The sequence below is a fragment of the Leptonotus elevatus genome, chromosome 8 (assembly GCF_054856555.1).
Source record: "Leptonotus elevatus isolate MCC_2025b chromosome 8, RoL_Lele_1.0, whole genome shotgun sequence".
Lineage (NCBI taxonomy): Eukaryota > Metazoa > Chordata > Actinopteri > Syngnathiformes > Syngnathidae > Leptonotus > Leptonotus elevatus.
In genome coordinates, this window is record NC_141246.1 from 10,401,464 (window position 1) to 10,414,136 (window position 12,673).

Consider the following 12,673-nt stretch of genomic DNA (forward strand, 5'->3'; position numbering starts at 1 on the left):
GTGGGGGGCAACTTTTTTTTGTGGAATTATTATTTTTTTTTGTGGTATAGCCCCACTTATTCAAGATTTATTTTTTTGGGGGGAAAGGTAAATTCAATGAAATTTAATGGCCGTGAATTTGCAGATAATATTTTTTTAAATATATATTTAGGGTGTTGTTTTTTTCGGGGGACACAATTTTTCGTGATCAAAAGGCTTCTAGGTGGTATATCCCCGCATATTCAATAATTTTTGGGAGAATTCAAATGTACGGGGTGGGTAGGGTCAGCTAAGATCAAGTGTAGTGTAGTGTAATATAGTTTACAGCATGTGCTCCGGAATGCCAAAAAGAACTTCAAACTCCACCACAAACTTCATCTTCCCAGATGCAAAAGTCTGCTCTGCAGGCTACACATTGTACAAGATAATACCATCTGTTATTTTTTTTTCATGAGTGGGGAAAAATGGAGGTGTTTATTTGAGGTGGTATTTGTGCTGTAACTGTTGTTTATATTTGGCGTCAGAAATGAGCACAGCAGGTGAGGCGTGTGGATTACGATGCTTGATTTTGAAACTAAAAGCTTGATTTTAACAGGACCTTTTTTATGTTCTTGGCTCGTTCAGCTCATTTCCTTTGCCGTTAGTCCTCGGTGGATGTTTTGGCAAAGTCATGAGAGGAAAGTCTCTTTGGCTGTTTGGAATTAGAGAAAGACGTCATGCGTTTTATAAAACAATAGTGTTCACAGCATCCGTCCATGTGAGGCCACCCACCGTGGAGAGAGACCCTCGCTGCATATGCGGGCTCACGGAATGGAGAGGCATTTTTAACGCACACCACTTCCCTCCCGCTAGTTTGTTTGCCATCGGTTATACTAAATATATCAGTCGTCTTCTTATATGACTGTAATTAATGTACTTATATCGGATCTGTGCTCAAAATGAGGCAAGACAACCGGCTATTCACATTGAATAATTTATTAATTTAATCCAGACCAACAACATATTGATGTTTACACAAAATTGCCTTTTTATAAACTCACAACATGCATGCCAAGTAAACCAAGCGTACCTCATTAACCAGTAATGAAATACCCCAAAACCACAATCAACGCAAATATACAAACAAGAAAATATAAACACACCAATGTACACATTGAAAAAAAAAAAAAGTAAACATCAATTAGTGAGTACAACAAAATGTGCCACTTCTAATACAGAACACAATTTGGCTGTTATACAGCAAATGAACGCAAAATTTGCCACTTTACAATTGACCCGCAGTGAGTGTCAACATCACATTTCTCTCCAAAGAACGCAAACATCTGCTTAAACATTTATATCTTTTTGACTGAACAGCCACAACTAACACCTTTTTTTTTGGGCCACCAGGATCAGTTTACTCTGATGCACTTTTGAGCCACCATGAAATTAGCAGTCAGCGCAACTGTGTAATAGTGAGGCTAACATAATATACAAAATTGTGTGAAAAAAATAAATAAATAAATAAAAATTAAAAAAAAAAGGACAGGGACACTTGTGCTGCTGACCACAAGCGCTCCAATGCAGATTTCTCATCTGAATTTAAGAGCTGTTTCTATGCGTTGAAATGTTTGCTTAGCTCGGTTTGGAAGGGAAAAGAAGTACTTGTACTGCTAGGTGGTGTGTTTGTGCTGAATGGAGCTCAGCCTCACAAAATTTCATTCCCACACTTGAGGCAGCAGGAGTTAGAGTTGCCTTGTTTTTTCGGGATGTGCCAGCAGTTGACACAGCGGACCCTGTACTTCTTGTACCTTGAGGGAGACCATGGAGAAAAGAAATTACAAAAGCATCAAGGAAAAAAACTAACGTATGCCGTTTGTAGCCATGCATGCATAAACACAAGTGGCAAAAAAATATATATATATATTATATAAAATAAGAACATGAATAAAATTACAAGCAGAGTAGGCAGCCAAGTAAAAGTGTCAGTCAATTGCAATCGCGTTCACAGTAGATATAAAAAGTTTACACACCCCTGTTCAAATCCTATTTTTTTGTGAGATTAAATTTTTTATTAATAAATAAAATATTTGTAAAAAGTACTCAAATAATACAACTCATAAATCTGAGAGGGAAATTTTATTAAAATAAATAAATAAACTACATTCAGAATCAACCAATCACATTCAAACTGTATAAAATGGGAGTCAGCACACTTGTCGGCAATTAAAGTACACAGGTGCAACCACGTCAGTTGTTGTTTTTTTTACTTCCTTTCTTTTGTACAATAATGGAAAACTTGAATAGGGTCATGTACACTTAAATAAATTCTGCAGCAGGAGCATATTTTCACGATTTTACATAAACAAGAATAATAAAATTTGACTTTTTTTTCATTTAATGATATGTATTATGTTGAATTTAGCCAATTGTATTATAAATATTGTTTCCATTAATGATTTGAGTTTGAGTTTGTACTTAACATTTCTATTGACTATTGAGCAGTTTGCATGTTTTACTCACAAATGCATGTTTGAGTGCATGGCTTCCTCCCACTTTCTAAAAACAAGTTCATTGACTAAATTGTCCATTCTCATGTAATGTAAATATTTTGTGATTATGTAGCCTGTAATTGACTGCCGACCAGTCCTAAGAAAGCCTCACCCTGTACAAGATAAGTGCTAGAAAATAAAGGACTGAAAGATTTTCTTTTTTTTTTTAAAGAATAATTGCGTGTTTAGCTACAGTGTGAATAATGTTGATAAGAATAAAATACCTGATGCCACAAGCATTACAGAGGGGGGTCCCATCTTCTGCATCTCTCCACATTGGGGTCTTTCTGGTGCAGCATGATGCGCAAACTTTGACCCCTAGTGACAGTCAACACACATTAGTATTGTATTGTATTATGTTGTAACACGATATGCCATCACAAAACCGAAACGTGCATTACAGTTCAGGCAGGGCAGGTGAAAGCTTGTTTGCAAATACAACTTGTGTAGCAGCTCCTCTCAGTGGAGGGAAATATGTTAAACAATTCAATTCAATTAAAGCAACGCTTTGTGACAATTTGCCCAAAAATATCTTTGCAATACCCTTTTTATTTGACCATTTATGCCTGAAACATTTTTTAAATAGTAGATTAACACCTTAGCTGTTTATAATGGGAACTACTGCAAGCCTCTGACCAATAGTTTTCAGACTGGATTCGGGTTCGAATTTCCCGCCCTCTGTCTGCGAATGTGATGTCATGTGCGCATTGTTTATCTGAGGACGGGAAAATGCTGCTCAAAATTATTTTTTTCTGTGTTCAGTAGCTTTAAATAAGTAAATACGGAGCCCTTAAGGTGACATGGTAGGCAAAGAATAATGATTTGCGTTCCCTTGCAAAGATAGCAAGATAACGCAAACATTGCGTTCCCTCGCAAAAACATTTGCGTTCCTTCGCAATGTTTACGAGATAATGCAAAAGTGTTTTTGCGAGAGGTCGCAATATTTTTTTGTCCCAAACGAGTTGATGTACTTCCGGGTCATCTTCTGTGTGACCAAAAGCGACGAGGATGGAGCGTGTAAACTGCTGTATACGTTTTATCCTCCATCATTGCAAGGGAACGCAAATTTTTTTAATGCAAACGTTTTTGCGAGGGAACGTAAAAGTTTTTGCGAGGGAACGCAATCTTTGCAAGAGAACGTAATTATGTTTTTGTGAGGGAACGAAACGTTTATTTGCGAGGGAACGCAAAGTTTCATGTCACCTTAGGGGCTCCGCAAATAATATGCTCCGATAGTAAACCTATGACAACTATAATCATTTTGTTGGAGCGCTATATAAATCATGGCAATACTTTATGATACCATCCAGCATTTTTATAGCAATCTAAATTACAGCACTTGCCTTCTCAAACCCAGCCAAAATGGCGCTGCACCAGTGTATGTCATTTTTTTGATAGCTTATTGGCTTCAACTTTTTTTTTCCAGGTAATCAGATGCCTTGATCTTTGCACAGTTATTGTTTATACACACTAACCTAATTGAATGAAATAATTCATTTTCAGTGGTATGTTGGTTTGAAGCACTATTTTATGCGGTGTGTCTGGACTACTGGAACACACTGCAGTAAAAGTGACGGTGGTGGCTTGACTTGTGCAGATACCTGGGGCAGCAGGTACACTTCCCTCATCTGAGCTGCTGGTCATGCGACACCTTCGAGTCTTCGCTCTCCGTTTCCGCAAGTTCCTGGAGAGCTCCTTGCTGAGATGGAAAAGAGAGATGAACCAGAAAAATTGTAGACAATAACAATATAATTCCACCACGAATCCTCCAATTGTATATCGGCGTGTCCTCACCTGTACTTGGATGTTATGCTGAGCCGACACTGATCCCTGCTGGCGTTCAGGTCTGCGTGCATCCGGAACGTCACTCCCTGGAAGTCTGGGTCGTGGATATTGCCGCTGCGGCTGGGATTGGGTTGCTTTCTAGGAGCTCTGGTTCTCCACAAGTGCTGAGTGCCTGGCGGCTTATTTCCCCCCTTTGACCTCAAATGTGAGATAAGTGTGGTGTGCTCAATGGGAATATTTACACAGTGTGATTTTGGTGACACCGTGTGGTCATCTGGTTTGGAGGGCGAATGACAGCCCAATATCAGGTTTGCATTGTGGTCGCGGGTGAAGACTGTAGAAGAACTTCTTGAAACGTGGGTGTCAGAGGAGCTGTCATGACTCCCCTCAAACATGTCAACACTCAATGCTGGCGTGTCTTTCTCCGCCATCCGTGGTGGGCCATGACATGTCAACTCTTTCTCACAAGTCTTCGGTTTAGAAGAAAAGCCGTTTCTTTGCTCATCAACCACCGGCGCGACCGAGGTGGAGATCCCTGCAACGGGCGGTGGTCTCAAAGTGCAGTCAACACTGGCACCAGTTCCTGATGTGTGCGCAGAAGGGACATCGCACATGGTGGGAAATAGCAATCCCGAGTCTGCTTCCTCTTCTCCGAGATCCATGAGCCTTTTACACTGCTGGTTGATCAGACTCAACGCTAGCCAAGGGCTGTGGCCTCCAGGTGGGGACTCCACTACAATTTCCACTTTCCCGTTCACCATGAGGTGCTTATTGAGTGATATTACATTTGGGTTGATGGCGTTTGGAGCCCTTGCCCCATTTTCAGCTGAACTGTCTTGAACCCAGCTGGACAGCGATCTGGTGGCCAGGACACCGCTTTGCAAGGAGGCGTCAAGTTTGGAAACTTCCCGGAAAAGGTAGAGGAGCGCAGATTGAGACTCATTTTGTTCTGCTGCCCTCTGATGTTTCTGAAAGAGGGTCACCTGTGAACTTTGACCTGTGCTCATACCTGCATCATAAACAACAACAAAAAAGATAAGTGGACCCCAAATGTACTCTTTGAGTATCCCTGAGTGAGGTATGGAAAGCTACCAAATTGTCTCAAAAAGTTGTCCACATAAATAAACCTCCAAATATGTGATTCCTTTTTCTCTCTGTCAGGTAAAAGGCTGAAGTAAACATTGAAAAGGAAGTAATTATGTATGTAATAGTACAGAGAAAATATATTCACATATTTGTAACAGCACAGAGAAAACATTCACATATTTAACAAAAACAAAAAACTTTTATCTTACAATTATTGCCAGTCACAGGTTTACATACACATGGCCTTTGTCATTAATTTGGGTATTTTAATTATGTATTGACCCCCCCCCCCCCCCCCAATAAGAGCTGTATCATGAATGCTGCTTTTGCATTGGATACTTATACCGTAGTGCCTTTAGTATTAATTAATGCACATGTTGATAGGATATGTGCATTTTAGTAGCAGTTAAATAAGAGTAAATCATTGCAGTGTTACGTAGGCCTATTCCAAGTTGAGTGTATTGAACTTTTTCCATGATTTAAAAAAGGTAATAATTTTTCACAATCTGTTGTAAACAGCGTGGAGTTGTCGCGCAGGTGACCTTTAAAACTTGTTCCATATGAACGATATGTCGCTAATAAAATCGATGGCCTTCTTGATCTTTCGAATGGGATGACATGTTCCCCACCAAAACTATTAAAACCCTCATAACATTTATGGAAAACTGACAGTACGTTTTACGATACGTGAGGTTGGGCGTGTTTTTACGGCATCTTTCTTCATCGGCTTCAAAACATTGACTTTATATAGCGGGTAATGTACGAGTTGTTGGAATTATGCATGTACATTAATGTACATATTAACTTGTTAAATTGTATTTGTTGTACACTGATCGCAAATTCCATATGTCATTAGAAACGTTTACCTCACTTTGAGCTCGCAGTTGTACAGTAATATTTTCGCCATTTTTGGCCCGCCATGAGGTAAGACCTTCTCGACAGTTTGTTAAGAAATTCAAAAACAATTTTGTGGCAAATAAAATCTTTGTTGCTTACCTTATGGATTGTCGTTATAGAGGAATTGGCGAGTTTTGGCTGTCACCGGGGAGCAAGTCTGTGTGACACAGCTGGCCGCTGCTTAGCGTGATTACATCCGAAGATGCGAACACCTGATGGCTAATTAACGCCGATCTTTCACAAAATGATTCGATCGCAACTCAAAACACGTAAAAACGTATTCATTTTTTTTATTTATTACTTTTTGTATGTGGGAGTATTACCACACGCTAGAAATGTCCCTTTAACTTTGGATTGGGGAACCATATCAGGGTCATTTTATATCAGGTCCTCAAAGGGCCATCATTTTTTATTTTTTTTTATGCGAAGCAAATTAGAAAAGCACGTCTTATTATTTTTTAAATATACTTCAGAGTGTTTGTGGGTTACATGTTTTGAGAAGCTGTGTTTCGCGCAGGAAGGCTTGAAATGCTATTACAGCTGTCGGTAAGCAAATTAAATTTACTATACTGCATTTTCCCCAGAGAGGACTCAATGCTTCACCCCAGCTTGACCCTTTCTTGAGGCTCCCATTAATATAACAATATTGTGTCTTTGACTACAGGTAATATTACTACTACTACTACCGCCACTAACTGACTGTTGTTTTCATATTCAGAGCAATTTAGCCTGGACCTTTAGGCTCTTAAGAGAGAGAAAAAACAAATCCCATACAGCTTTAAAATAGTACTTTATTGCACAATTTTAAACATTTGATATATGCCATACATTAGTGACTTAAATGTGTGCGTAAGTTGGACAAGTACAGTAGACTTGACAAATAAACACAGTTCAACCTGGCAAACTCCTTCATTGGCAGCATGTCGCAATTTCGTTTCAGAACACAGCACATCGGTGTCAGCTGGTCAGAACACTCTTTCTCAAGGTAAGCCCGTTTCTACAGGACAGTTGAAATGTTTATCGGGATTTTAGAGAGGGACTTTGACTGAAGTGCAGTCATATTCCCACACAAATACCAAAGAAATGCATGATAACGTTTGAGTGAAAATTCATAATCAAGATTGTCTAAGTGAAATGGCAAGAGCATTTTACAATCACAATGTGCGTATAAGAGTTGTAACCAGGCACGCTCCATTCAGCGATGTATAGTTGTAGTAGAGTATTAGCAGGTACACTGGGAAAAAAATGTATTACGAAAAAATTTGCAAATCTCTTAAAAATGGTTTTACTAGAATAGTCATGTGTTGAGAAAACCGTACACTCTTACACTGTTTACATTTGGCAACCAGTGAAATAGTTTACATATTTCATGATTAATATAAGCCTAACGGCTTCATTCATCAAAAAATATGGTATTATTTCCATTAAATTATTACTTTATTCTCACTGCTCTTTAATTTTTTTTCTCAGTGTGGCCCTAATACTCTTTTGTAAAGGTGAACTAAGGTCTCCAAACTTGAATGTATAGATTGTTGCATTATTAACAAAAGAACACTTTTGTGAAATTGCTCGCTCTCAATGCTGGCCCGAAGGCATTCCGCATACATAAAAAGATGTTATATGTTCCTTTTGCCAAGTAACCATTGATTTCATTGAATTCTGCGAAAAACTGCAGGCCCACCACAGTAAACTGTTAATTGATCAGTTAAGATCCTCTGGGTGGTTGCTACGGTTTTCCCAAGCCGTAGATTTTGTCAAAGGAAAACCCGCTCGCTCCCTTCCTAGCATGGCTTCTCGTTTGCCGGGCCGGCCCCTATCAATCCCACCTTCATCTGCAGTGCGCCTTCTCAATGAGGTTTGGGAACATGTCCGTCCACGTAGAAGTTCCTCGTGACTTTGGGCAAAGTCACCTCCATGCCCTCCAGCTCTGGGGTGAGAACAATCTGGCACCCAAGTCGGGAGTTCTCCTGGAGCATGGGCGCCATGTCCAGCATGTCATCCTCCCTAAAATTTGAGCATAGTACCGGATATACTTTTCACTCCATCTCAAAAGGTTGCCAGTCTTGAATGAGATATTACAAAAATACAATTAAAAGGGCACACCTACCTCTCAAGTGGTTCTGGCAGTTTGTCTAAATGGTCGCCGCTAACATACACGTGACACGTTGAACAGGCCAATGATGCCTCACAAGCCCCTGAATGAGAAAAATACAAAATGACCGTTAACATCGTGTGCTTGAGCGTAACTTCACCAGCCACTGTCTCGTTACACTTGCTCAAAAGAGCAATACACATTTTTATTTTTTTTGCCTCATTTCACTTGTACATGGACACCATTAGTTCCCAACCATTCCCAAACTGTTACGAGAGTCATTTCTGACTGGAGCGGAGTGCGACACAGCCAATTATGCGCAACCAGTCCTCGGTAGCATTATGAATGAAAACCGTGACCGATTGTCCCCCAAATTTATGAGTACATGTGCAGACATATGTTAATCATAGTCTTAATATATTAGAACGAAGCTTGCAATAATTTGTCGCACATTCAATAATAATAATAATAATAATAATTTTTAAAAAATGAACGCTTTCATATAATATATTATCAAAAATGTTGCGAGTTCCGTTCTAATATTTCCGGACTATGATTATCACGTGTCTGCACATGTACCCATATATTTTGGTGACAATCAGTCGTGTTTGTTTTTTACATAAGGCGACGTAATGTTTTGTGTTTTGCGGCCGGGGGTCATCACGACGTAAACCACAATAATGCTGCGAATTTAGTTCTAATATTTATTTTCAGACTATAACTGCCATTGTTGGTGACCGGCGGTTCGCTTGCAGAATTGGAGAATACGTCATCAAACTACGACAACGCGTCGTCATCGAGCTGCGACCACTACGTCATCAACGCATATGGTGTCCACATTATGGGGCGTGTTTTGAAATCTTTCCACTCTGGAGCCCGGTTACAAAAGTGATCGGTTTCATGCTCCGAAACGGCGCCGCCTTGTGCGGATACATTGAAACGGGGTTTTGTGTGGATGGGTCCTTAAACAGTAGAAACACCCACCTTCTAGCCCAATTCCATTTTTGTGAGCCAAGTACAAAATATTGTCTCCCACTTTGGCTCTAACTGGGATCCTCTGGCCCGACCGGTCTATATACACCACATTGACCCTGAAAGGCAATAAACACATCTTAAGGAAATCAGTACTTCTTGGTCACAAATATAAAACAATCAAAAGAAAATCAGGACATACTGCAGTCACTGAGCGCGCCTTCCTGTGATGACATATTCTTACGTCTCTGCATAAACAAGTTAATCGGGCGCCAATTGCAACCTCGAAACATTTGTCGGACCATTTTCATAAGAGCCTGGTGGAATGCAGTCACGATCATGCTGATTGTGGTTGATGATTTTGTCTGATGTGCAGTACTTGGTATCAGCTGCAGTTGTTCTTAAAGCGCTCTATAAATAAAATTGAGTTGAACATTGCCAAAGACGTGTATCAAAATTTTTATTATACATCGAAAAAGCAGCGATTTAGCGACGTGTTGGATACTTATGACTGGAGGTACTGTATGTACTTTCAAGCTGCAGATATTTTGCTGAGGTCACTTTGCCTCACCTGTACAAATCTACATGAGATGTTAGCAAACATTACTATTCCAACTCGCTAAGAAGGTGTGTGTGTGTGTGTACGTGGGTGGCTCTGCTATGTCAGTTTCAGCCAAATTGTGTTTATCTCAGCGTTTAACCTGAAGATGGCGCCACACTGATGGTTTTTGTCCCAAATAGCTTTCAACAAACATGCACTAAAATAATAATCAGGACATTAGTAGACACCCAATAATACAGTTTATCAGCAAAAAAGAAAGAAAAAAAGGTTGATTTAGTGTTGAGACTGGATGCTTTTTAAAAACATTAAATGTAGTTTCAGTTATCGTTTTTTTTAAAGCAGGAATTTTTTACATCATTTCATTAACTGTGTTTTTCAGTTTGAGTTATTTCGTTTGTTTTTGTTGATTATAATAACACTGCTACATGTTTTGCAGACTTACACATTGGCCTGGTTCTCTTCATCTGCGCTGCTTTCCTCACTGTGGAACGAACCTACAAGAAACACAGGGCCAGTAAGTACTTCTGCTCTCACAGGTGAACACAGAAAATCCGTCATGAGAATAGTTTACTTGTTGCATAAGGCAAGGTTTCACAATGCCATGCGAGTGAGGTTACACAAGCATTACTCGGCGTATGCTTGACTAAGTGCTGACATATGCAAAATGCGTGAATATTAGCCTGTGAGCATCTGTTAGAAAAATACGTTAAATCCTCATCATACTTTCGTCGCAATAAAGCGAGAGACGTTAAAAATTACAAACCTACGGTAACAAGCAGGGCGAAGCACTCACCTACACTCGTCTGCATGTATCGATTAATGGTACGAAACGTGTCCACAGAGCCCTTCCTCTGTAAATGAGCCGTGCACGACGTTAACCTGGTCTTAGGACATGTGCTACAGTCCGGTAAAACTCGCGAAAGTCTGAAAGTCAGCCCCATGCTCGAGCGGACTGCGGCGGCGGCAGCCATGATTGTGTTTTGATCACGTGCTCCACGTCGTCCAATAGGAAAAGAGCCCTGTCAGCATTCTGTTCCGTCGACAGAGGCCGCTGCGACTTTACAGTTAGTCTGTGACTAAACCATCAAATATGGTAAAGTTTATTTAATGAATGTTGAACAAAACAAACATTTTGAAGACAACTCATTTTGATACAGCAGCACCTCTACATATAATTTAACAGTATGCATTTATTCTGGTGTAAATCAGTATCCTAAAGTGAGAATATTATATAGCAAAAATAACAACAAAAATTGATAAATGAATTGCAATGCACAGCATGTAAAACACATGAACAGAAATGGACTTCTGACAATACTTTAAATAAGAATATGGTATATTACATCCTTCCCTCGCTCTCTCACTGTCTCTGTGACCATCTGAAGTTTAGTTCATAGCTAGAGAACGATCATCTCTGTCCCATCCAGCAACATAAACAATTACCTACGTTTAAGTGCAGCAATAATGAGGAATGGTAATGATAATAGTGTGTTGGTGGTAGCAGTTTCAGAAATGTTCCACATACACTGGTTTAAAACTTACGGAGGAATTTGGTGGAACAAATCATTTTTGAGGCAAGGACGGCATGCTGTATTTTTGGTTATTAAAATATTACATTTCAACCAAGTAAGCTACTGTATGGTTGTGCACTTTAGCTTGTTTAAAAATGACATAGAATACATGAAGAGATGAAACAGAAAAACAAAGAAAGATGCAGTCCATTCCAGCGGCAAAATGTTCAACTCATTCAACACATCACAAAAAAGTCCCTTTTTTTCCCTAATATTCAGCATTTTCATAGTACTCTCAATGTGTGTGCAGTTTTTAATTGAGTCTCATTGGAATATGCAACTTCCAGTTTTGTGGCTGCTGACTGAAAAATTCAAATATCAGAAAGATCTTTATTTATGGTGTCACTTTATTTTTCTATTCTACTACATGAAAAAACAAAATTGTAATCTAATTTCCATATATTATTGCAAATTCAGATCAGCTTGTTTCAACAATCATAATTTACTAGCATGATGTTATTATCAGACTAATTCAATAAAATGGGTCCATTTGAATCTTCACTCAAAAGGCTTGATTTTAACGCGGGCGCATTTCTGTTGCTATATAATCATTTCAAGCTGCAAGCTGCAGTTGTCCACTCTTTTGTTAAAAAAGAAAAAGAAAAGCAGAAGCAGCGAGCCTCCACATGGTTCAAATTAATAATGAAACTAAATATTCCCATTATAACAACAGTCATCATAACGTACTTTGCTTTACCACCTGCTCCAGAGGGAGACAAACCTAACTAAACAAGGCATCTGATGCAGGCTGGCTATAGATCTTATAGTTTTGTATGAATGTAGACAAGAGATATCTAGATGAATGGTGCGGTTTCATATTTTGTTGAGTTGACGTTACCTAGAAATGAAGCAAAAAAAAAAAGATATCCTCCATAAAGAAGAAAGTGAGACGCTATTATTTGCCTTTTGAGAGCAGTAAAACTTGTAGGAGCATGATGTTGACATTTCCACATGTGATTTATACCTCTGTGTGACTGTATAGTGCTGTCCTGCTGGAATCACACTATATTTTTTCTTTTTTTCTTTCTTATCATTCTTTTTTTAAACATATATAAAGACTTGCACATTGCGAAAAAGTGCCTGTCTTAAAGTTGGTTTTGAGACGTATACTTACCTCCCTTCTCGGTGCAGCGCTTCCTCCCTTGTGGAGCGCTAGACGGTGTTTATTGGGCCCCAGCGTGTTGACTTTTATATTTAA

The 12,673-nt window shown here is 39.2% G+C and overlaps 1 protein-coding gene and 1 pseudogene across 2 annotated transcripts; both read right to left on the reverse strand.

The window, feature by feature from the left end:
* Positions 1 to 938: 938 nt before the first annotated feature.
* On the reverse strand, positions 939 to 6,491 carry zglp1 (zinc finger GATA like protein 1; annotated as a pseudogene). The gene is made up of 5 exons (XR_015095829.1): positions 6,378 to 6,491; positions 4,305 to 5,304; positions 4,112 to 4,209; positions 2,735 to 2,828; positions 939 to 1,769 (listed from the first exon to the last, which is right to left on the reverse strand). The product of XR_015095829.1 is annotated as a zinc finger GATA like protein 1 (transcript).
* Positions 6,492 to 7,051: 560 nt separating this feature from the next.
* On the reverse strand, positions 7,052 to 10,884 carry fdx2 (ferredoxin 2). The gene is made up of 5 exons (XM_086082835.1): positions 10,698 to 10,884; positions 10,347 to 10,398; positions 9,355 to 9,461; positions 8,386 to 8,473; positions 7,052 to 8,282 (listed from the first exon to the last, which is right to left on the reverse strand). Exons 1-5 carry the CDS (start codon positions 10,873 to 10,875, stop codon positions 8,126 to 8,128), a joined length of 582 nt encoding a protein of 193 aa, XP_085938961.1. The 5' UTR covers positions 10,876 to 10,884; the 3' UTR covers positions 7,052 to 8,125.
* Positions 10,885 to 12,673: the final 1,789 nt, after the last annotated feature.